Source organism: Callorhinus ursinus, unplaced genomic scaffold (assembly GCF_003265705.2).
Source record: "Callorhinus ursinus isolate GAN/ISIS: 27379988/994484 unplaced genomic scaffold, GSC_fseal_2.0 scaffold17, whole genome shotgun sequence".
Taxonomy (NCBI): domain Eukaryota; kingdom Metazoa; phylum Chordata; class Mammalia; order Carnivora; family Otariidae; genus Callorhinus; species Callorhinus ursinus.
Genome location: NW_027397079.1, coordinates 38,242,002 through 38,266,139, shown reverse-complemented (window position 1 = coordinate 38,266,139; position 24,138 = coordinate 38,242,002). Strand labels below are relative to the sequence as shown.

The 24,138-nt window shown below is 50.8% G+C and overlaps 1 protein-coding gene across 1 annotated transcript in view; it reads left to right on the top strand.

The window, feature by feature from the left end:
- Positions 1–6,108: 6,108 nt before the first annotated feature.
- Positions 6,109–24,138, top strand: part of SFRP1 (secreted frizzled related protein 1) — a 41,901-nt gene continuing 23,871 nt past the window's right edge. The window contains exons 1-2 of the mRNA XM_025886301.2: positions 6,109–6,897; positions 11,945–12,022. Of these exons, the coding sequence (XP_025742086.1) occupies positions 6,354–6,897; positions 11,945–12,022 (622 nt within the window). The 5' untranslated portion in view covers positions 6,109–6,353. The remainder of the gene's footprint in view (positions 6,898–11,944; positions 12,023–24,138) is intronic.

The following is a 24,138-nucleotide window of genomic DNA, read 5'->3' as shown; positions in this document are numbered from 1 at the left end:
AACTGTACATGCTTATGGGCAGCTGCCTGCACAGAGCCCTGCGGTCAGTCTGTAACTGAGGACGGGCCAGGGCGCCGTCCTTGCAGTAGTCCCCAGCCCCCACTTCTGATGCCTGTATGTACTCATGACTCCATCTTATTCTTTTTGTGTCCTGGGATCGCATAGGAAAACACCTCATGCCCTTGTCCAGACCTTCAGACCTAGCTCTCCATCCTCCCCACTCTTTCAAAGCCATCTTTTCTTTCCAGCGGGCCCCTTGGAAGAGTCTGATAAATGAATTCACGATAAGACGTTAAGGACAGCTGAAGGCTCTCCAGGTTTCTCTCCCCAGGGATGAGCATTTAGCAAAGGCAGTTCAGCCTAGTGCGGAGTCAACAGGATTGAAATCCAAAGATCTATGTTCCTGATCTGAGTGTGTCCTGCACCACAGTGCCATGGTGGCTGGATTGGTGGGGAGGGGCCTACCGTTCTGAGCTCTGGGTCTTCTGTAAAATGGGGATAATGGACTTCTCTGCCAGCTCCTGAGGCTTTTTGTGAGGCTCTAAGGCCATAAGGCAGGAAGGATGCACCTGGGGAAGACAGTGGGAAGACAGCTCACTCTACTGGGCTGTGCCTGAGCCAGCGGAGGGAGCCTGGTGGGGGGGAGGGGAGGGAGGCTGCCCCCTCTGCCCCCAGGGAGGCTCAGACATGATTGCTTTCCCAGCCAGCCCTGGACAGAGGTGAAGGCTCCCGGAGTGGGGAGCAGGAGTGTGATGATGCGCTCTCCTGCTCCTCCCCCCAGCACCTCATGTGTATCCGAGTTCTTCTGGAGAAAGGTGGTGGAGCTCCCTGGTGTGCCTGCCACGAAGGGTTAGGTAAATAAGCACAGGGAATGTGTCCTGCTGCTGGGGCACTGGCCTCCCTGGGGCAGTCCTGGCAGATTTACGGGTCCGCCGCCAGGGAAGCATGGGCCACTTCACCTCCCAGGGAGAGAGGGGAAGGAGTCACTAAAGCCCTGTTTTTCCTACTCTGTGGTGTCCCAGTGAAGCCTTGAGCTCTGAGGTCAGGACCTGGCACCAGGTGTCACAGGGCTAGAGCCCCTCCCAGCTTCTCTTGCCCTGCCCCACTCCCAGGTGTCAGAGGCTTCTGGAAACCTGGCCTTCTGGTCCCAGTCTCTGTTTTTAAAGATTTATTTATTTGAGAGAGAGGGAGAGAGAGAGAGAGAGAGCGAGCATGTGCAAGCCCCGGGAGAGGCAGAGGGAGAGGGAGAGAGAATCTCAAGCAGAATCCCCGATGAACACGGAGTCCAATACAGGGCTCAATCTCACCATCCTGAGACCATGACCTGAGCCGAAACCAAGAGTTAGATGCTCAACCAACTGAGCCCCCCAGGCACTCCCACCCCCAGCCCCTGTTTTTAACAGGATTGCTTTAGGGCCTGGGGCTCAGTGTTCACTGCCATGTCCATGTCCATGCAGGATTTACAGGAAGTTCTGCTCTCTTCCTGGAACTGGCTTCGATATTCACCACCCCCTGCCCTGGCCATCCTCTAGCGCAGCCTACTCTGTGTGTGCCCTGGGGAGAGAGAGGTGAGTCTGCCTGTGGTGGCATCTGTGCACCAGGTCGGCTCTGGATTTGCACGAGAGGAGAGCCAATACAAAAGTCCCATACTCTCTTTGCAGCCTTTGTATAAGGCGCTCATGATTATTTCCCTTAGACTTCAGATCTAGGCAAGATTTTTCTTTCCTGCCGGCAAAGAGAGCATGTGAGTGTTTCACGCTTACTTTTTGCCTTGGTTCTCGGGAAACGCAGTGCAAAACCAATGCTCAGGTGTAATGCCTCTCTCAGCTTGGGTTTTTTACATATCTGCCTCCCTCTACTACATACCTGTGCTCTTTTTGTGACAGAGGGTCTTATTGAGACCCTTACTGGCTATATGCCTGGAACAGTGATAGATGCTAGGAATGCCTATGTGAGACACAATATGATGAGATCCTGGCCTTCCAAGGGCTCACAGTCATATAGTAGATACCCCAAAGCAAACAGTTTTAAAATGTCCACGCAAGTGCTGTAATGAAGTGTCCACAAGTAGTCTCTCTGGGTGCAGGGAGGAGAGAGGGGTTCATCTGACTAAGAGTGGAGAAGGGGGGTGATGGACTGAGAGGTCAGGCAAAGCTGCTGGAAGGATGGATAGTGGGCTTGCCAGGTAAAATACAGGACATGGGAGTTCAGTTTAAATTTCACATAAACAGGGCGCCTAGGTGGCTCAGTTGGTTGGGCGACTGCCTTCGGCTCAGGTCATGATCCTGGAGTCCCGGGATTGAGTCCCACATCGGGCTCCCTGCTTGGCGGGGAGTCTGCTTCTCCCTCTGACCCTATCCCCTCTCATGTGCTCTCTCTCTCTCATTCTCTCTCTCAAATAAATAAAATCTTTAAAAAATAAATTTCACATAAACAGGAATAACTTATGGTATAAGTATGTCCCATGCAATAATTGGGACATACTTATACTAAAAATATTAAAAAGCAGATACCGTATTTTATTTTCCAAAGTAGCAGGACAGGCATTAATAGTTCTGTTTTACAGATGAGAGCTCTAGAGCCAGAGGGATAAAGTACAAGTCACCCAACTAGTGAGAGGCAGAACCAAGGCATTACTCTGTATTTCCTGACCCTGGGCTAAAATGCTTTTCTCTGCATTGCACCAGACCCACCACCACCCAGCCACAGCAGGACGCCCTCTTGCCCTACTGCATTGCTCCTGGCTGATGGAGAGGATGCTGAGTGTAGCTCTGGAGTGTCAGAAAAACCACTGATGATAGGACAATGGGACAGAATAGGAGGAAGAGACTGAAAAGCGCTCCCCCCGGCCTTTTTTTCTAGGAACAGGCAGGAAGGAGCTCTGTGTGTGGGAAGAGGCCACCAGGTAGGCACCTGGGAGGCCCCTCTGTGGCTCTGCTTGGGCCCAACATTCAGCTTTGGGCAACAGGAAGAGAAAGAATGCCTCCTTAAGCTCGTGTTATGAAGCAACAGGGAATGCACTTCCAACTTTCATGTATGGGCATCTGGCAGTGTGGAAAAATCAGAACTTTTTTGAAATGAAAAACACAAGTTTAAAGTTGTATTTTTCCCCTGCTCATTCAAACTGCTCAAGGAGGGAAGTATGTGCCTCCTGGCTCACAGCTCTCCCACTCTAGAACCCTGGTTTCTGGGAGCTCTGTCATGTCAATAGCATGTTTAAAGAAACTTTGTTCTCGAACTTTCTCCTCTACATACACACATTCTTGCCATTAGGGAAAGGGAGATGGGACTTTGAAGCACAAAGTTTTGATAATATGAAAAAGGACAAAACAACAACAACAACAAACCAACAACAACCCGTAGGCCCCTTTAAAATGCACTCTTTAGTCTGCTCTGCCTGGTGCTGCTATATAGTACATGAACTGATTGGCAGCAGGCCGTCATTCTCCAAAATCTCAGGTGTGGTTTCAAGTCTATCAGTGGTACTGAGACTGAGTCAGTCTTTCCTTTCCAGCTGGGCCTTAGGAGGATCCAGGAGTAGGGGTGCCTGGGTGGCTCAGTCTTTAAGCATCTGCCTTCGGCTTAGGTCATGATCCCAGGGTCCTGGGATTGAGCCCTACATTGGGCTCCCTGTTCGACGGGAAGCCTGCTTTTCCCTCTCCCACTCCCCCTGCTTGTGTTCCCTCTTTCGATGTCTCTCTTTCTGTTAAATAAATAAAATCATTAAAAAAATTAAAAAAAAAAAAGGAGGAGCCAGGAGCATACTACTGGGTTTAGGATTCTGGGTTCTTGGTTATACCCACACTCCCTGTCTATCCTCCAGACAATTGGGTCCCTGGCATGGCTCAAGAGGCCCCTCTCTCAAGCAGTAAGACTGAGTGGGGAATGGGGAGTTGGGGGTGATCAAAGTCCACAAAGAACAACCAGGTGTGGGGTAGGTCCTCTCATGAGTGGGACTGTGAGGTTTACTCCTGACTTGAGACCTCCGAGACTGGGGGAGGTGTAGTCACTTGGGCTACTTTCCAGAATTTTAATGGTGGACAGACCCAAGTCTTTCCACCATCTGGGGAGACTGCAAACATGAGTGTGAGGTCAGCTAAGCCTGGATTTCAGAGGTGAGAGGATGTTATCTACAAACACAACTCTTTCCAATGAGTGAGTAAACAGACACATTTGGCTTGGGATTGAGGGCCTGGCTGGAGGAAAGAAAAAGACCCCCTACCAAACAGCATTTTTTTCTCTAAATGCCCCTTGAATTGAGACACAGTTGCCTGGTCTCCTGCAGTCTATTCTCTGTGAGGAATGTCTACCCCAGCTTCTCGGGCTGAGCTTTACCGATTGTTTAGGGATTAACCCTTGGCCATCCAAAGTCTTGCTCTATGGCTCTCATCTCTTTCACTCCATTCTGCCCCTCTTGCTTTGGTGCACCTTTCATTAGCCCGAAATGACACTGGGGCTGACCGATTGCAGATGCTTCCAGGGTGAACAGTGCAGAATCACAATCTCTGTATGGGCATGAGTGCTTTAAGAAAAGAGCCTCGCTTCTTCACAAACTCTAGTAATGTTACTTGGAATCTGTCCATCAAGAAATTAGGTCTGCGGAGTCCAAAGCAAGCTTCCCCAGAGCTTTACAAACAAGCTGGCCCAGCGAGGCAGCACCTCCTATGGTATCTGCCTTGAGCTCTGAGATCTGTGGCCCATTTGCCACATGGGGTGGTATCACACTGCTCAGATGTGGGTTTTCAGTATCCTTGGCCTCCCTCCACCCACACTTCAAGCAGGTTGGAAGCCCAGCCAACTTCATGAGCTGCTTGCTGTTGTCATCTGTCCCTGGGGTCAGTCATGGTCATACTCCCAGCTCTCTGGAGCTTGACCCTTCCTCTCAGGGTGATGTTTAAAGTATACAAAAAATTTCCAGGAACTCTGAGGGCGGGAAACTTCTGTTTCTTTGGGGGAGAGGGTTGCCTACAGGAGAAGGCCTGGCTGTTGTTTCTGCTAATACACTCTTTTCGCCTTCTGCCTTAATGGGGACCCTTGGTTTTGACTTCAGGTTCCTGGGCCAGCTCTGAATGGAGCATGTGTGCCTGAGTGAGGGGCTTGATATTTACACAAGCCACACTGATAAGTGCACATGTGTTTTTAATGTTTTGGCTTTCTCCACCACAAACATGTCAATGTGTATATGTGTGTGCACACAGATGTGCTGTCAGGCTGGGACTCGGGTAGGTCTTTTTGTTTTCTTTAATTTTCTTGTCTTTTCTTTTCTTGTCCTCCCGAAGCTAACACCTTTGTGAGTAATATTTCCTTCCACACTGAGCAACGTTGCAACAATGACCAGCACCCTCCGGTGTGTTTGAGGGCCACCGTCTGGTTGTCCCACCTGGGAAGGAGCTGCATTTTTAAACCAGCGAGCAGCCCCAACTGCACCTTCCCCCTTGGTTTTGCGGGACCCGAGCCGGACCGGCTGGGGATTTAAAAGCAGACCTCGGTTGGTTCAGCCTTCATGAGCCCGGGTTTGGGCTTGTCCGAAACCCTCTGCCTTGGTACTGCAGCTGCGGAGGACAAAACCCAAGAGGTGGGCTGCTTGTCTAGTGGGCTGCTGCTTGAAATTAGGAAAAAGCGTTAAAAATAAAAAGTCTTCATTATCGCGTGGATTTGCAAGTACTGATAAGCTTTCTTGCTTCTCTTCTGGCCGACTCAAGTTGACCAGCGGTAACTCCCCTCTTTATCCACCCCACACTTCTATCTATTCCTTCTTTCTCTCCCTGTCCTTTTCTTCTTCTTTTCCTCTCCTTTCCCCACTTCTTCTGTTATTTATTTATTTATTTATTTATTCATTTATTTATTTATTTATTTATTTTTGGTTTTGTTTTTTAAGGGGTGTTGACCTGGGTTTAGTTCTAGTAAACCGAACCCCCTTGCAAGTGAAGCGATTGGTTAATTGCGCCGGTGACTGACATGCTAAATGAGTGCGGCTCGCAGCCGCCGGGAGCTGATTGGCTGCGCGGGGAGACTCCGAGGGCTCTGCAACACGAGCACCGGGCACTCGAGTCCTGCAGCCTCAGGAGTAGGTGCCGCGCGCCCGCCCGCCCGCCGCGCGTCCGGGAGCCGGGGCAGCACTCGGGCCGCCGCGCGCGCTCCTCTCCCCGCGCGAGCTCCAGCCGCGGCGCCCGCCGCAGGCCGAGGGCAGCCACCCGCCGAGGACCGGGCAAGCAGCGCGCGGCCGCCGAGCCGGGCAGCGCTGGGGACGGCGCCTTTTGTCCCTGGAGATCCCTGGAAGTTTGCGGCGGGACGCGCGCGGGGAGGCGGCCGAGGCAGCCCCGACGTCGCGGGAGCGAGTGCCCCGAGCCAGCATGGGCAGCGGGCGCGGCGCTGGGGGCCGCCGCTGGGCCGCCTCGGGCGTGCTGCTGGCGCTGGCCGCCGGGCTCCTGGCCGCGGGCTCGGCCAGCGAGTACGACTACGTGAGCTTCCAGTCGGACATCGGCTCCTACCAGAGCGGGCGCTTCTACACCAAGCCGCCGCAGTGCGTGGACATCCCGGTGGACCTGCGGCTGTGCCACAACGTGGGCTACAAGAAGATGGTGCTGCCCAACCTGCTGGAGCACGAGACCATGGCCGAGGTGAAGCAGCAGGCCAGCAGCTGGGTGCCCCTGCTCAACAAGAACTGCCACATCGGCACCCAGGTCTTCCTCTGCTCGCTCTTCGCGCCAGTCTGCCTCGACCGGCCCATCTACCCGTGTCGCTGGCTCTGCGAAGCCGTGCGCGACTCGTGCGAGCCCGTCATGCAGTTCTTCGGCTTCTACTGGCCCGAGATGCTCAAGTGTGACAAGTTCCCCGAGGGGGACGTCTGCATCGCCATGACCCCGCCCAATGCCACCGAAGCCTCCAAGCCCCAAGGTCAGGTCGGCCCTTTCCACGCGCGCGAGCCCCCCAACCCGGGCGGGCGGGGACCCAGGGGACCCGCCTCGGGGAAAGCCCCTGCCACTAGGACCCCCGCCCCGCCGCTCCTCCCTGGAGTTCGGACGTGCTCCCTGGAGGCTGCTCTCAAGCTGTGCGGAACGAGTTTTAAAAGCCTCTCGTCCGTCCGAGGTGTCGCTTAGCACCTCTACCGACCCAGGTGCACGGCCGGCAGCGGCGGCTGCGCCTCGGCCCCTAGCAAGCTCGATGCGGTGCCTGGAGCGGCTCTCTGGGATCCAGGCTCGCTTTTTCCATACCTGAGACAAAGCCTTATCCTCCATATGAAAGGAGAGCCCTTCTCCCTCTGGGAGGGAACCGAGTCCCCGTGGAAGTTTTTAATACCCGAGACGGGATGCCCCAGGAGGAAAAAACCCAAACCCAAAGTGTAGAAAGCCTAGAAAGGCCGAGGAAATGCTAAGGCGCAGCTTTGTTTATTTTCATAGGTTCGATGAGGAGTAAAAAAATATCCACCCTCCTCCCCCCCTTCCCCGAGCTTTCCTTAGCTAGTCATTCAGCCAAGTAGCTCTGGGAGGATTGCAGAGCTGGCTGAGAAAAAAAAGTTTAGAAACAGGATTTCTGTTTTTCCACCCTTTTCAGGTAACTGCTTGGGGGAGGGCTGGGGGCTGGAAAGTGTGTACTCTCATTCTTGCATACCCCCTGCTTTTCCCATTTACACAAATCCTCAGGTAATTAGAAAGATAAAAATGCAATTAGCTCATTGTTCATCTCTCCTTGGGGAGTGGGGCTGCGCAAATTGGAGACTTTTTGAACAGCTCCACGGAGGAGCCTGAGCCTCCTCTCGAACCCCTCCCACTTAAAGGGCAGCTCTTGAGCGGGAGGGGAAAAAAATCCCGGAGAGGCAAAAGCCAACTCAAAACAAACAAAAAATCCAGCGTGGTGGCCTGACTTTTATAGGAACGAATTCTTCAGGAGCAGAGTTGAGGCTGAAAGATGTGCCCAAAGTCCCATAGTCCGGGATGGGGAGCCATACCTAGATGCGATTAGCACAGGGGCGCTGTCCGGAGGGGGTCTGAGGAGGGGGTTTAGGGTGGGGGACCGGCTCTTGGCTGACTTAGTTCATCTTGAAGTGATGCCTAAAAGAGAAATGTCCTCTGAAGGGTTTACTCTTCCAGTGTGAGGGTGGTAGTATGGGGAAAGGGAGTCCCGAATTTGCAAAGCTCCTGCTTATTCTAGGGAGGGAGGAGATTGGTCCAAAGTGACCGGCATTGGGTGGCCTGGGCCCCTGCCAGGTGTGGGAGAGACAGCAGTCTGGCTGCACTGGCCAGGGCACCTCTGCTCGCCCCTTCCTGGGTGTCTGCACAGGGTTAACCTTTGGGGGAAGTGCGGCCCTTTGGGAGCAAGAGCTCAGCAATTACCTAGAGCAAACAAAGCACTTTGTGTTCTGCGGGTGTGGAGCCATCCCCGGCAGGCAGCCCCCAGGCTTTTCCTTCTCCCCTTCCTCACTGGTTGGCCACTGGCTGGCTAGGAGATTAGCCCAGCTCTGTCCCAGAGGCCTCTACTCCACTCCCGGTTGTGTTTAGGGAAGAGTCCATGCCCATGGAGACCTTTGGGGGAACACATTTTGAGGGGAGGATGGGGGACTGGCCAAGGTGCCTACATATAGAGGGGGAAGAATCCTCCCAACTGACCCCCTCAAAGGCTGGAGTGGAGTGGGGGATATCATATAATTGCTGTCTTGCCTTTGACCCCTGGGCTGCTGTTTACCTGACTGCCTCCTCCTGAGTCTGGGCCTTGGTACCATCCTCCTCTGTCCTCCCCTCTAGCCCAGGAGTGCCTAGGCAGGCACCCTCCCAAGGCCAGCTGCCGAGTAGAGATGAGCCACATGAGCCACGAGAAGATCAGTCAGGTGTGGGGCTTGGGAACTGGTTCTTCCCTCATTGTTTTTGGTGAGAGGTTCTGGCCAGAGAGGAGAGAGCACCCACTCCTCCCCAGCACTGCAGCCCTTCAGTGGGAGGGAGCCCCACAGGACCCCCACATGACATTGTCTGAGGTGGCATGGCCATTGTCAGCTCAGCATGGAGGTGGGAAGGCTGTGTGTGTGTGTGTGTGTGTGTGTGTGTGTGTGTGTGTGTGTGTGTGTGTGTGTTTGCAGGGGCAGGTTGAGACAGACCAAACTACCAGTCCTTATGACCTTATGGCTAGTGGCTCCAGAACGGGAACTTGTACTTTGGGGTAAGAATAAATACACAGGCACTGCTTTTATTCTTTCTCTTTAGTCTTTGAAATTAAAGCCAAATTTTCAAGGCAACACATATCTCTGCGTGCTATTCATGTAAATGGGCATGTTTTGGGGTCTTGGGCACTCCTTAGGGGCCATGTGCTAGTAAAGATCAACTTGATAATGAGAGAGAAGTCAAAAGATACTTTTCCCTCCAAAAGGCTGACGCCCCAGCTACATCAGCATCTGTCCCTATCTGTTACAGGAGAGGCATAACTTTATCAACTTTCCAGGAAAGTTATTTCTAAATCTCACGCTTACATTAGACCTATCCATTCCCAGGCCAGTACATTGTTGCTTCCCCTTCCAGCCAGGTTTCACTGACTGAAGTTGGATGAATGAGCATATATTTTTATTTTTTTTGTTCAGATGTGTCATGCGTTAGATCAGCCTGGCCGTTCTAGTCACGGATTGCAGGGCCCACGGTGCCCTCACATGTCCTGAGAGCCTCCAGAGGGTCTGTCCCGGGGTGTCAAGGAGCTGGCCAGGGAAGACCTGCTGTATGTGTGAGAGAGAAAGTTTACGTGTAAATTTTGTGTGTGTGTGTGTGTGTGTGTGTGTGTGTGTGTGTGTGTGTGTGTTTGTATAAGAGCGGGAGAGACAGCTGTGTCCATGTGTGTCCGGATTTTTTAAAAAATCACTTCATTGTGCCTCTAGTGTTAGACTGTCTCCTCTCTTCCCCCTAAAATATTAGTGAAACACAAAACCTTTCAGTTTTTGGTTCCTTTGCTTTAAACATTATTTTAAATCTACCTTAGACCAGCAGTTTAGTTCTACCTCTCAGAGGGATGGTGGATTTCTCCCGCTGAGGCGGCCTGCAGGGCCCCAAGGACACACCAGAGGGGGGCATAGATGAATATTGCATTACACATTCCTCCTTTCCCTGGATCAAGCTGCTCCAGAGTTGGCCAAAAGAAAAGTCAAGATAGGGGTTAGCTCACCCCATGAGCTCTTTCTACCTTGAGAAGTGCTGAAGGTCAAATATTCATTGGTGGGCCTGAGGAACATGGCCCCGTGGACTACAGAGCCCCTCAGGGAACTCAGAGGGTCCAGAGGGGATGATGTGAGTGTGCCAAGGGGACAGTGTTTGATATTCTCACTGCCCGGGCCCTGCTACTTGTTCAGTCAAGATTATATTAATAAAAACTTCCAGTGTGATAACTTCCACTTAAAAAAAGTAAATAAGAGAACAAGGAAAACCCCAAAGCACGGTTCACTCTCCCGGGATAGGTAACATGGTCCTTCCCATATTTCAGGACTCCTTCTGTTTTTCTCCCCATGGAAGCAAGAACCATAATGCGAAAATCTGGGTAAGTTTTTCCCGTTGTCAGAAACATTACCTCCAGAACCTAATTTCAAGTTCTGGCCGAAAAGCAAATTTCCAAATTCTGGGCTAAAAGACAGTTACACAGTCTTCTGCTTGGAGAAGGTTCTGGAGAACCTTGGAGAAGTCTTCTGCTTGGCTGTGGTTCTTGCTGCGTTGAGTATCTGGATGGTGTTTGGCCCTGGGTACAGAGTGAATGTGGGAGAGGAGTCTGAAGAACAATGAAGGGGTGTGGTCCCTGGGTGGAAGTGGGGATGACCGGCTGTGGACCAGGATGTCCTGGGGGCAGCGCTGGCCTGGCAGGGCTGTGTAGCTCTCTCCATAGCGTCTCCACTGTGGGAGGCTTGGCCCATTTCACTGAGCCACAGGGGACCTCACAGGCAGGAGACTCTGCCACGGAGGCCACTGGAAAGGGCAGGACAAAGGGCCTTCCATCTTACCGTTTTACCTTGGGTCACTTCCCTCTGCTCCTCAGCGCCAGACTGGCTTGGACCCCGGTGCTTTGCCAGGGGCAGAGTGCCCTTCGAATGTGCTAGATTTCCTAGATCATGGATTAAACTCCTCGTGGTTGATGGATGATGGTGGGGATGGTGGTGATGATGATAGGCCACCTCACCCGTCCGGGGATTCCACTGTCCTGCTTTCTCGCTGGCCTCCCACAGAGACACTCCACCTCTCAGGGGTCCTCTCCAGCAGCATTTTGGCCTGGAGGAGGCCTCTGGCTCTGGCCTCAGAAGTCTCCTCCCCCTGTGCCTAGTGCCTGGCAGTGGCCCTCATGCCTACCACACACACACCTCCTCTTCAAAGCACTTCACAGTGTTGTGAAAACGCCTTCGGAGGGTTCCCCTCTCCCATTTGGCAGCTCTTGCTGGTGCTGCCCCAGCCCCCACCCAGCTGGCCCTGCCTCCCCCCACCCGGCGCAGGCAGGAACTCGCACTGCAATGGCCCTTTTGGAGAGGGGTGTTCGGGGCCTGTGGCTAGGGCTGGTGTGTCGGAGTTTCCTTCTTGGCTCCTAGAGAGCAGGTCAGATTGATCTGCTGTCCCATTGGGAGTTTGGGAATGGGAAGGGGGCAGGGATCAGAGAGGGATATTTAAGGGCGAGGGGAGAAAGAACCAGAAACAAACACCTGGAATAGATGCGCACTCCCCATCAAGCCACAGTTCAAAGACCCGCCCCTGCCTAGCCCCAGATTAGGTTGGTTTACATGGTTGTGCCGTATTCCACAGTTCCAGCCCCCAGGTTTTCAAGAAACTGTGTCTGTTGGCTTTAGGTCCAAGGTTCCAGGACTCTTTGATTCTCCAGCTGCCCTTCAGAAATTCCAGAAGACCTTTAACTACTTCCAGCCTGGTCCCAGGGATAGCTCCTTCCAGAACCCCTATCCCTGTCACTCACAGCTCCTTTTTCTCCTCCTTTCCCTTCCTAGGCACAACCGTGTGTCCTCCATGTGACAATGAGTTGAAATCTGAAGCCATAATCGAACATCTCTGTGCGAGCGAGTTTGGTAAGAAAGCACCCCTGGCCACCTCTGGGAGGTTTGGCATAGTCCCTGCTTCTTCCTGGTCTGCGTCCCTGGGGAACAGAGAGCCTGTGGATGCCTCTTTCTGGAGCTTCATATTCTCTCCCTTCATTCTCCCCCAGTGGTTGCCTTTCTCAGGCCCATGGTAATCTAGATAGGGTGGAGAACTGGCTCCTTTTTATTAAAGTCAAACTTGCCTTCTGCCCTTCTGTGTGAAGGATCCCTGGACAGGTTTTTGGGGACCTTCACTAGATGTGGAGGGTGGCAGATTCGAGGACAGATGGGGAGGAGTTAGGGAGCAACACCACTCCTTGGATGCTCCCAGGAGGTGCACCCAGGAGGTCCTGCCAGCTGCTTGGCGGGCCTTCCTTCCCTCCACACTGGCTCTTTCTCCATCCACCCCTAGGTGTCAGCACCACTCTACCCAGGCTCTGAAATGCTGGGGAGGTGGAGTCCAGCCGCTGGGGGCATTCAGGTGGTCCCCCCATCAGGTCCTTCCTGGCACAGGAAATTGACCTCCCTCCAGTAGCGAGAATTCTCTCCCTTCTTCCCAGACCACTCTGGGTTAAAATAGAATTCCAAATCAGCCCTTAGAGCCCCAAGAGAAGGGCTGGGTGTGGCCTGGGGAGCAGATCTCAGGGGGCCTTCTAGGGATGCCCCCTGTAGTCAGCCTCATAGAAGACCTGAACAGCTCCAGACGCCCTGAGCCTGTCTTCTCTGGGAAAGGTAAACGTCAACCACATTCGTTTGGAAGGCTGACTCCTTCTATTTCATATGGATGCTGAGAAGTGGCTCTGCTTAGGCCAGGCCTGCTTTGCTGAAGGAAGGTTCAGCCTGACACTGAGAGGTGCATTTCTCACAATTCCTGCTTCGTGTCCCTGAGGCTGCAGTTCGTGCAGAATTCTTACCAGGAAAAGCAGAATGGTAGGTGATGGGAGTCTTTGGCCATTCAGGGTGACCAACTGCATGTTTTCATTAACCAAGCATATTAAAGCATAAGGAAGGGGCTTCCACTGGTCAAGGGCTGTGTCCGAGTCACACGAATATGACCTGTACACGCAAATGGAATGAAATTCTACACGTGACACACATATTCTCAGGACTGTCATTGTGACTGAGGACAGAAGTGGGAGAACTCAGACCCTTTGCTGCAAAGAGCTTCTTGAGGGTGGATATGCCTTGCATGTTTTGTTTGTGCACTAGGCATCTCTGCTTCCTTTGTTCTTGGTGGGGGCCTGCGGGACTTCTAGGAAGTTTGGTCTAGAATGCATTTTCCTGCCTGTCTTTGAGGCACATCCTTTTTTCTGGTTGCCATTTTAAATGAACCCAAAGGAAATGGTAGAGGGCATCTGAGGTGATGTGTGCAGACTGTGTTGACCCTTCCATCATCTGGTAGAAACTTTTGTTTCTTGATGCTCACCTCCTTGCTTCACTGGGGGTGCCAAGAGCCCAGCTGAGCATGGCAGGTCTCCTGCTGTAGAGTCTGTGGGTGCACAGTCCCACGCTGCATTAGCAACAAGCTTTTCTTCCACAAATGGGGTTGAGATTCCTTCCCAAAGATGCATTTGGGACAGAGAAAAAAAAAATCTCTCAGAAATCCTGGGGCAGGAAGAATCTGTTGAGATAGGCTGTGATCTGAAAGAATTGTTTCGAGGGATAACTGAGGGGCCCCGTTTGGATTTCACTGATACTCTTCAGGTATTGTAAATGAGCCCACTCACTTTTAGAAGTTGGCCCCCTGATATTTGCACAAATCCAGGATCCATATTAAAGTAAACTCTGGAAGGTAATATATTAGCTGATGTTTTATGCTCCTGTGACTTCTATCAGGCTCAACTCCTGAGGGAAGAGTGATGGAAAACTCTGGAATTCAGTGTATGAAGGAAGTGATTGACTGACCATGCCTTCCTATTCGGGAGCTCAAATTCAGTGTATCTGGTCATTCATTGATTCACATATCCCTTCATTCAACATTTCTGGAGGGCAAAGCACTGTGCTAGACACCATACTCAAAAATACTTGCCTAGAGTAAATTACAATTTAATTAAAATTTTTTTTCTTAAACACTGACCAAACACTAATCAGTGATTTCCTAGAGAGTCATGGAGTCATGAGATAACTCACCAGCTGAGAAGGGGGCTGTGGGAACTCAAGGCCAAGTTAATGTTAAGGACTTGTTAATGTTAAGGTGTGAGAAGAGAATCCGTGTCTTTATGCTCGGAGTCTTTGGAACTTACCACCCTGAACTTGTCATCAGGTCTCCTCCCTCCACTCCCACTTACTCATCAAAGTTCTGGTAATTGGGGGTTTTGTGGCAACTAGTTCAACTAGAGACATTCCCTGGAAGTGGGCCGAAGAGGCAGGCTTTGGGAAAGAATTTGAACGTGGAAGGTTGACCTTATGGTGTAGGGTAAGGCTCTAGAGGGTGCTCAGGTAACCCCCCTGGGACAGCTATCCTTGCCCCCACTGTAGTAGCTGCCTACTAAGTCAGCAAGCCACCTGCTTACTGCTTATGGGAGGGAGGGGTAGATCTCGTTTTAATAGCCAGTCAGGTCTTGGCAGATCTGACTGATGAGTTGTTTGGGACTGTGTTCCATTTGCCCTGAGCTGATTTTCTTCTTGGCTTCAGAGAATTTCTGAGGTCCTCCTGGACCCTACAGGTCATCATATCAAGTCCACTTACTTCATAAATAAGGAATCTGACTTTGCCACCTGGAGTTCTTTTACTCTCTGGCCTGCTGCCTTCCTCATTTAAGAGAAGATGAACAGCCACTGGGCTTTGCCACAGAGGCATTTATCCCCTCAGCATGGGTATGGTGTGTGCCAGGCTTCTTTGAACTGGGTGCAAGAGAGACTTTTTAGTTTTTTGTTTGTAATGTTCTTATAAGGCCATAAATCGGATTTTTCCCCCCCACTCTGCAGGGGCTGAGCTTAACGCTGCCCTTCTCAGCATCCTGGAGAATGCAGCCTTGTTGAGAAACTTGTTTCTTAGCTCAGTTCATTTCAAGTAAGTGAGGCAGTCAGCCACGCTGATGGGATTCAGTTAGGAAACAAAGAAATTCAGCAATGCAAGCTGACACACAACAGAGAAGAAAAAGAATGTTTTACTCTCTACTCCAGGGATCAAACTTCGCATTAAGTGGCCCTGACATCCCCGGTGGGAAGACATCAGGTTGTTGGAAGGCTTTCTGTGAGCTCGAGGAATAAGGGGGTGCATTCCTTCTGGGTCAGTGCACACACTCGCCCTCCTGCCAATGCATCCTCAGACTCCTGCAGCCTCTGTGGAGCTGGGCGTGCACAGCCCGTCACCTCTTTCGCAGGCGGTACATTTTAAAACCTCTGGCAGGTCTGCATGGCCACTAGTCTCTCTACCTCTGCACCGTACCCCGCCCCTCAGTTCCGAGTGCATTTCTTTTCCCCAACAGGGAAAAGCATCAGTAGAAACACCTGTGTGCTGATACTCAGGAATGCAGGTGGATTAGCCTGGATCAAGTGCCAGATGTGGGAAAGCCGAAAGTTAGATGGCGCAAAGTCTCTGAATTCAACATGGTGGCCAGCCTGTCTGCTGTGCTGAAATTGGGACTCACTGCTCTGCTTTTTGTTCTCTCGGCTTTTCCTGCTATGTGACAACAGGGTGCTGCTCCTTTCTCTTCAACATGCCAATATCGTATTTGCAAGCTGCCCCACTCATAATCCTGCTGGTAACAACTCGGTGCCCATAGGCATCTTTCCCTCACGTTAGCTTATCCCACGGGTGTTAAGATCTGATTTATAATTGCTGGGAGGTTAGGACCCCGCCTCCGGCCAGTCTCTCTGGCTTCTCCAGTATCTGTAAACACCCTTAAGCTTTTCTGCTAGAAATGTGCATGATGATCTACTTCTGCTAAGAGTTCAGAGCTTCCTCTCATACTGGCTTCTCCAGTTTCTTGAGCCTGAGAGTTCAGGTGGCAACTTCTTTATCCCAGTATTTTCTTGCTGTGGAAAAAAAGATTTCTTTGCCCCCAGAAATTTTCCTTGCCTTCTGGAAGGATTTTTTTTTTCCATTTATATGTTTCCTCATAAAGAGTAAAACCATACTTTGTAATACCAAAAGGAGTCAAATAGGAAAGGAAAGAAACCAGCTCTCATTGTTAGCATTTGGGAGTATTTCCTAGAAGAAGTCTTTTCAGAGGTTCCTGAAACTTCACTAATCTGTTCTTGCTCTGCCTTAACTCGTCTTTCAAGGTGCCTTGGCTGTGCGGCTCTTTGGAGGCACAGTGTTTTACTCTGAAGGGCGCTTTGATCTCTTGCAAAATGTAGATTCAGCCTTTCCAAGCTAAACCTTGGGTTTCCTGCTGCAGGTGAGGAAAACTGGCTGCCAGCGCAGTAATTGAGACATCTGTGAGCTGCTGGGGAGCAGGGTCTCTAATCTGCACCATTTTACCTAATGTGAGATGCCCACTAATCATGACATGCGCTGTTCGTTTTGTAGCAGTGACAAAGGAAGCATGCTTCACGTGAAAATGTGAAGATAATCCGTGTCTTAGAATGAACAAAACAAGGCCTGTTTGTACTCAAACAGTCCCAGGAGCAGTCTCTTCCCCATGGTAGGCATGAAATAAAAGTTTGTCAGATGGGATGGTAGGGGAGATGGAAATTGGACTTGGACTGCCTTTTTTTTTTTTTTTTTTTTTAAGTAAAAGGAGAAAGCTCCTTTCCAGTGACTATGTACAACATGTTTATTAATTTCAAGGAAAACTTTACACTCTGTTTTGGGTGACTGAGTATATATGCATGTATGTTAAAAACAGAACAAAAGCACTCACATCCAGAAATCTAGTTCAGTGAAAGTAAAATTAAATAGACAGGGGAGAAGGCACACAGCTCCTAGAGTGGAGTTGGCAGGCTGAAGACCCCTGAAATACATCTCCCATCCACAGATCTGTAAATACTTGGGAGGGATTGTTAAGGCATTTCATGTGAGGGAAAACGTGGGGTTGGCGCTTTCATCCACGGGAAGCATAGCCCACAGCTCGCAGCCCGGGTCCCGTTTGGAGTAGCCTTCCCATCCGTGCACGGGGGCCTGCAGCCGTGGCTGACCCAGAAGCCTTGAAGCCTTTGGTTGGCTGGGCTGGTAGTGATGTCTGTTCCCTGCTCACCCGTGGTCTCAGATTGGAGACTGTCTGAGCAGGCCCCAAACCTGGGGTCCTAGCCAGAGTAGTCAGGCCCTGGGCAGTTTGGGCTGAGGTCACATGGGGACCACTTTGCACTCTGAAACCATGCTAAGGAACGTCAGGGCAAAGGTGGGAAAGAGCCACATTTCCCCTTCTGGTGAGTGCGGTGCTCCCTGTCTCCATGCCTAATTCTCTCGGCTCCAGCAGGCAGGAAGACACTTGGGTAAAGCAAATTTCGGTGAGAATCACTCTGCTTTAGCATAGTGGAGCCCGTGAAAGTATACTTAAGTATGAGAAAGGACAGAGAAGCGAGGATCTGTGGATGCGGCACAGCGTTCCCTGGAACTGAGTTCAGTCCTTCCTTTTCTCCTATGTGCATGCCCTGCAACACTGGGCAAATCCCTTCCCCGATCCAGGCCTCAGTTTCCCTCTATTTCATAGACCCAGGTATAGGTTTTGGTGAGGAGTAGAAGAAGAGGTGGTGTGTCAGGAACCCAGGCCGGACTCACTAAACATTCACTGCGGTTGATCCTTCCAGGGACAGAAGTAGCCCTTTCAGGGATGGTCACCTGTCCCGGGCCTCCCCTGTGGCTCTCCCCAGAGAAATGAGAGGTGCATCTTGGGAGCTCTCTGTCCTCTGTTTTCAGTCTACTTATTGAAATCTTTCCCAAACCTAATTCTGTTTTCAGCCGTGTCCCCTCCTTGCATCACGCCGGAGTGGCTGCTTTTCTTTGTCCTAAGAGTGATTTCGCTGCGGGTGCAATTGGCTCAGGATTGGCTGACACACGACTTCCCCTTCTTGTGACCAAGTCCAGGTCTGACTCCTTGGGACAGTCAGTGGCCAAATGGTGTGGTCGGGTATCCTGTGAGGTCCTCTCCAGCTGGTGATTCTCTGATTAGGAGTGGCCCTGCCCCATTTCTTAAGCTTCCTTATCTTTTTTTGTAAAGTTATTGTAGTAAAATATACATAACATGATATTTACCATCTCTGTTAGGTGTACAGTTCAGTGGCATCAAATACACGCGCGTTGTCACGCACTTTTCCCCACGATCCATCTTTGGAGAGGTTTCATCCTCCCAAACTGAAGCTCTGTCCCCATCAAACACTAACTCCCTATCCGCCCTCCTCCCGGCCCCCGGAAACCACCATCTCATTTCTGTCTCTATGAATTTGATGATTCTGGGTACTTCACGTAAGTGGCGTCCTGCAATATTTGTCCTTTTGCGTCTGGCTTATTTCACTTAACAAAACGTCCCCCTTTTCATGTGATGTATGGATAGACTATGCTGGAGAAGGGGACTGAGAAGGACTGACCCTCAGCTTCACCTCTGTTGTCTGAAGCTTTTCTGGGTGTGGGTGGAGAAAGGTGGGGGGAAGGGATAACTGGGGAAATGGGGGCTGTTCACAGTTTGCACAGGCGGCCCATGTCTTTGGGTGCCGCATTGCTCATTTGTATCCCTTTGTCATTCTAAAGACACGCTGCGCTGGATGGAACCTCAAAGATCAGCCAATCCAGGACTCATGTCACAGACTGAGAAAAATAAGACTCAGATAAAGGAGTTAGTCATGTGATTGCCCAAGTCTGCCCTGCCTGGCATACATTAAGGTTTTTGTTCCCACCAGCACTTCCCTGGGCACCTGGTCCAGATTTCATACCTGTCCTTCACGTACTCCCATGCTGTCAAGGTCCCCCCCTGCCAGGAATGGTGGGGAAGCTCCCTGGGAAGAGGATATAGGGTGTTCCTTCACTGCCCTCAGGCCCTGTGGGATGGAAATGGACTAGTAGGTGTGCCTGCCACAGGGAAAGAGCTCAGCAATCATCGGTTTCTTTCTTTGTGGGGAGGCAGACAGTGCAGTAGAGTAGAAAGAATGTAAGTTTGGGCCAGGGAGACTTGGATTAAATCCCAACCTTATGAACTGAGTGACCACGAGAGAGCCTCTGAACCTCCCTGAGCTTGTCTCCTCACTTGCAAAATATGAGTGGTGATTCCTGTGTTACTGTGTTATGGGGAGAATTGACTCAGTCAAGTGTGTGGGGTTCCGGGAATATGGCCGCAGCTCAGTCCATAATCATGATTATCTCTTCTCACTGGAAAGAATAGTTTCAGGATGGAAATTAGACTAGGTAGGAGGATTCTGGCACGAGTGAAATCAGCTTGTTTGGCAAAAAATTTTTAGGAAATGGAATGGAATGTTCTGGTTAATTCTCTGGTTAACAGAGGATTAGACTGAAGAAGGCTTTTTAAAAGCTCATTTGGAAAAACTTGAAAAGCTCTATGCAGCTTCAAGGTGCCATAGTTAACAAAACCCAAACAAACCTAACAGAAAACAACCTTGTGTATTCTTTCTAGAAGTTAGATCTGGGTTTTAGTTTGATGACGCCCTAAGCACTGTGCCCATGGAGCTTGGACTGACCGTATGCAGTTTTAGGATGTGCCTCCTGAAGGTGTTTTGTTTATTTGTTTGTTTGTATGTGATTTTCAGAAATCTAATTCCTGATACGCGTTTTTCTACTCCTAATTTATTGGGTTCCGTTTAGGAGAGGTTTTAAAGCCCTGTGTGTTATACTGCTCTCCGCACTCTTCCTCAAGCTGATCTCCGGGGCCTTTGCTTCTTTTCCAACAATGGCCTTGTGGTATTTGTGAGATGCACTCCCTTTAACCAAAAAACAGGCTAATTTCAGAGAAGCGAGCAAGCATTTAAATATTGGTAAATGCCATCCAGTTTTGCAGAAATGAGCCAGAAGCTCCAATTTGTGTGTGTGTGTGTGTGTGTGTGTGTGTGTGTGTGTGTGTGTGTTTTAAAGGAGAACAAATGGCCAAAGAAATGTCAGGCCCTTGCCCTGCCCTACCCTGCTTAGAGCAGCCAATTAAACATGCATTAGCTTTGGAAGACTTCTCAAAGGCCTATAGATTACGTTTGAAATCTTTGTTTAGTCTTTCAGGAACACTGTCACACGGATGATTTATCAAAGAAAGTTGTTTATCTGGCAGTAAAATAAACTCTGGGCCTGTTCAGACTAAAATTTCCCGTGAATTTCTACCAAGGTAAACACTGGTAATTGGCAGGTTGCAAATTCCGTGTGAAAGCCAGACACATACACTAAATATTTGAGCGATAGCTTTGCTGTGTAAGAGGCCTCGGGACTGTCACTAGCACTGTCACTCCCACCGTGGCCCCCGAGAGTTTGGCACAGCAGCCTTGCCTGGAGCAAGACCCGGCCAGGCCCGTGGGTGCAGGAGCCTCCTGTGCCGAGTGGGCCTCCCTGGGCTCAAGTGCCACTTGGTGCTAGCACTGGGGCCTTCCTGGTTCAGAGGGGCGAGCCTCAGGATGTCAGCATCCCACAAACAGCCTGTGATGTGTGAGGAGGGACGTGAGCTTGAAGCAGCCAGTTTAGGTTTCTTGGAAAATAGACATTCGTTGGACCAAACTGGTAGGGGGCTGGGACTGGGACGCAGGGGCGGTGAATTCTCCTGAGTTTGAATGGTAGCGTGAAGAGTGCTGCCGACATGTCCCTGGGGCCATTGGCTTTGCTCGCTGGTGAGCGATCCTCTGGAAGAGAGAGGGCAGGTCTGGCTCTGTCAGTGCCCACGACATGTTTGAGAGAGGGACTGAATGAACATATGAATGGTGGTAGAAAAGAAAAGAGATGAAAGAAAGCCTTCTAGGTCTTTCAAAGGAAGATATTGTGGTCATCGTGTATAGTGGCTTTTCGGGGAGGGACGGCTGAATTTTAAACAGCTTGTTTTTGGACAGCTCTGGTCCAGGAGTCTGGAGCTTCTAGATCACCCTGGCCTTGGGTGGGGTCCCTATTGCAGGACCGAGCTTAAAGGTGTTCTAGGGACCTCCTGTAACTTAGGCCTCACCCTGGGTCCCTCTCATCCTGACTTCTTTAGTGGGTCAGGGAGAGGAAGCCGGGACCCAGGAGAAGAGGTGATGTTTGTGTCCTTGGTGAAAGCGTTTGGGATGGAGATCTGGGCTCAAGTGCAGAGACAGCCTCCGTGCTGGTGTTTAAGTCTTGAGAGTAACTGGTGCTGGTCTTTCGGGGTGGGAGGGGCTGCGGGTGTGTGGGGCCAGGCTGTTCTGAGGGCTTTTGAGGGATGGGTGTGCAGGTAGCAGGTGCTTACCGGCTTGCAGATATTTAGGGGAATAAATATGGTATTTCTTTAGGGCAGGAATTAAGGGAAATCATTTACAAATTCTGAAAGGATGTCTGTGAGTTGTAAAGATGCCAAAATAGTGCTCTGACAGTGAGGAAACATGAGTAACCAGCTTCTCCTCCTCTGTGTTCTCATTCACTCGGGCAGGGTTATGAGAACGGCTTTCTCTGGTTTGCTCTCGTCCTTCATCAGCGTGCTCTCCAGGACATATCCTTCTGTAAGAACCTCAGATGTCTTCTTTTCTCTTTGTGAGCCCTTTGAAAATTCATTCATGCGGGTGTGTCTTCCACAACAGATCCATTCAGCTTCTGGAAATTGCTTTAGAGCTGAAGGAAAGCCCTATCTCTGTGTCTGTGGCAGCAGAGTTAGAAACGGGGGCCTGGAATTGGCACTTGGACCCGAACAGACAGCTGCACCTGGAGGGTGAGCGGCCTCCTGCAGGAGTCCCTGGGGGGGCGGTGGCGCCGGCCTGCCACGAAGACCTCCTGGACCCAGAGACTTGCCTGTGCTCCTTCCAGGCTTCCTTTGGTCTCAGCTTTGAGCCAAGAACCTGCTTCTCATCCTCAACAAATTTAAGAATCTGGTGGATGAGGCAGGCCTTGGCCATGCTTGTTTGTCTCTATTCTCTGGTAGCTTCAGAAGCTCTTAGGCCTGAGGAGGGAAGGTCTTCCGTGGGGGCTGGAGAAATTCAGGGAAGTTGACCGCAGGAATGAGTATTCTAACTTCAGATTTAAGATTAATGGAGAAAGTAAAGACTGGAGATTAATTAATCCATTAATTAAGATTAATGGAGAAAGGAAATTCCTGGTGTCAAGAGACAAGGACTAGGAAAGGAGTTGAGAACCCAAACAAAGAGTAGTAATTCTTAAATGACAAAACCCAATGCAGGTAAACAAATATGGGTAGAGAATATCATTTGTCAGCTCTCACAACTGAGTCAGCATCCTGTGTTAGAGCTTTGCCCTGGCTAAAGACTTGGGGACACAAAGCCTGAACCGAGATGTGTTGGAAGGACTTGGGTTTTGTGCTGTCTGTGTACCTCGCTGGGAGGGTGGGGTCCCCAGCTCCTGGAGGAGTTGGAATGAGCAGGTGTGTTACAGTGGTTACCCATCCAGTGTGGCCATGGGCCCCAGACACCTCCCAGGCCGCTCATGGCTGCAGGAGGAAAGGAGGTCAGTCATTAAGTATTGCCATCTGCTCTGGGCAAGATGCTGAAAAGTAGAAGGACGAAGCAGCAGATGAGGGCAACCTCTAACCCCCACGTAAGCTGTGACTGCTTGCACCCAGAGGGAGCTTGGCAAACTGGAAAGGGTTACCACCTTTATTCTGAGATGCAGAGGCGCAAAGGGGCTCAGATGCCTGCAAGGTGCCACATGCTGGTCAGTGGTGTCCAGTGTCTTAGGTTACAGCTTCTTTACTCTTAACCATATTCATTTAGAAACGGGTGTGTGATGCACGTACGTGTGTGTGTTTTCTTTTGCAAATCTATCTGCAGCAGGTATGTGCTCTTGCACAGACTGAATTCAACAGACAGTGGTTGAACATGTACTGAGTACATGGCCTTGCTAATACTTTGTACTACATATGCTCACTTTGGGATCCACACCCAAGGAGATTCTAGTTATGCACACAGAAGTGTTTGGATCATTTCTTCCCAGGGCCTGGGAAGAGGGGACTCCCATAGTCAAAGCCAAAGAGACAGTCTCTTCCTCCCAGTAGGTCTTCTGAGCTCTGAAGTGAGCCCTTGGCAAGGAAGTAAAACCTTAGCTGGCCAGAAGCTCGCTCATACCCGTGCAGATGAGTACAGGCAAGGGGAGATTTTAGAGGGCCCAATTCTATCCTGTAGTGCCTTTTACGCTGGATCCTAAGTGAGAAACCTTGTACAGAGCCTCCAGATGAGGTGAGAGTAGCCCACTTGGTCATGCCTCCATCGGAGCAGGAGCTGGTGAGTTTTGGAGGTGGAGGTGGGGGTCTATCTGTGGCTGAGCTCGTGGGGGCCTGGGGCACCTACCCCCGCCTCATTCCTGGGGCCCTCTGGAGGCCAAAACTTCCAGTTTGCCATGGGCTTCCCGAAGGTGCTTCTCTTCTGCCTCCCACGCCTGGCACCCGGCCCTTGTGTGCCTGCTCCACATGGCATTTCCTGCCTTTGAGGTGGAGGTGCCTCCATGGGCTAATTGCATGTGAGTGGTAGAGGTTTAATAAATGCCTGGATTGAGGATGCAACCTATGTCAGCCTCAGCACTGATTAGCGCATATAAGAGTGGCTGGGCAGGATGATTGGGATGTGGCGGCTGCCCTCAGGGCTTACCTTCTGAGGGGATACAGAGGGGGAAACAGTTACACGTAATACCGTGTCATCCTATGCTGAAGTTCCTCGAATAGCTAGGAAGCGAGGGCTGCGGGAGCACAAGGAGGGGTCAGAGAAAGCTCCAGAGAGGAGATACCTTGTGGTGTTCTCCCAGGCATTGGTAGTTTGCCAGGCTGAAAAGATGGGCATGGGAGGAATGGTCTATGTGGAGGGCCCAGTACAGATCTGGACATGGAGATATGACATTATCTGCATATTGAGGAGCAGAGAGTCTATTCGCAGGCAGCTTATAAGGTGTGTGGAGGCAAACATTTAGAAATGAGATCGACAAAATAGGCAAAAGTCAGATCACGGAGGGCCTCGAATGCCATGCTAAGGAATAAAACAGTTGTCTTGTTGGCATTGGAGAGGTATCAGAAACCTATTTTGGAACGTTACTTTTACTTTTATTTTAAAAGAAGACCTTGGGAAGGGAGGGA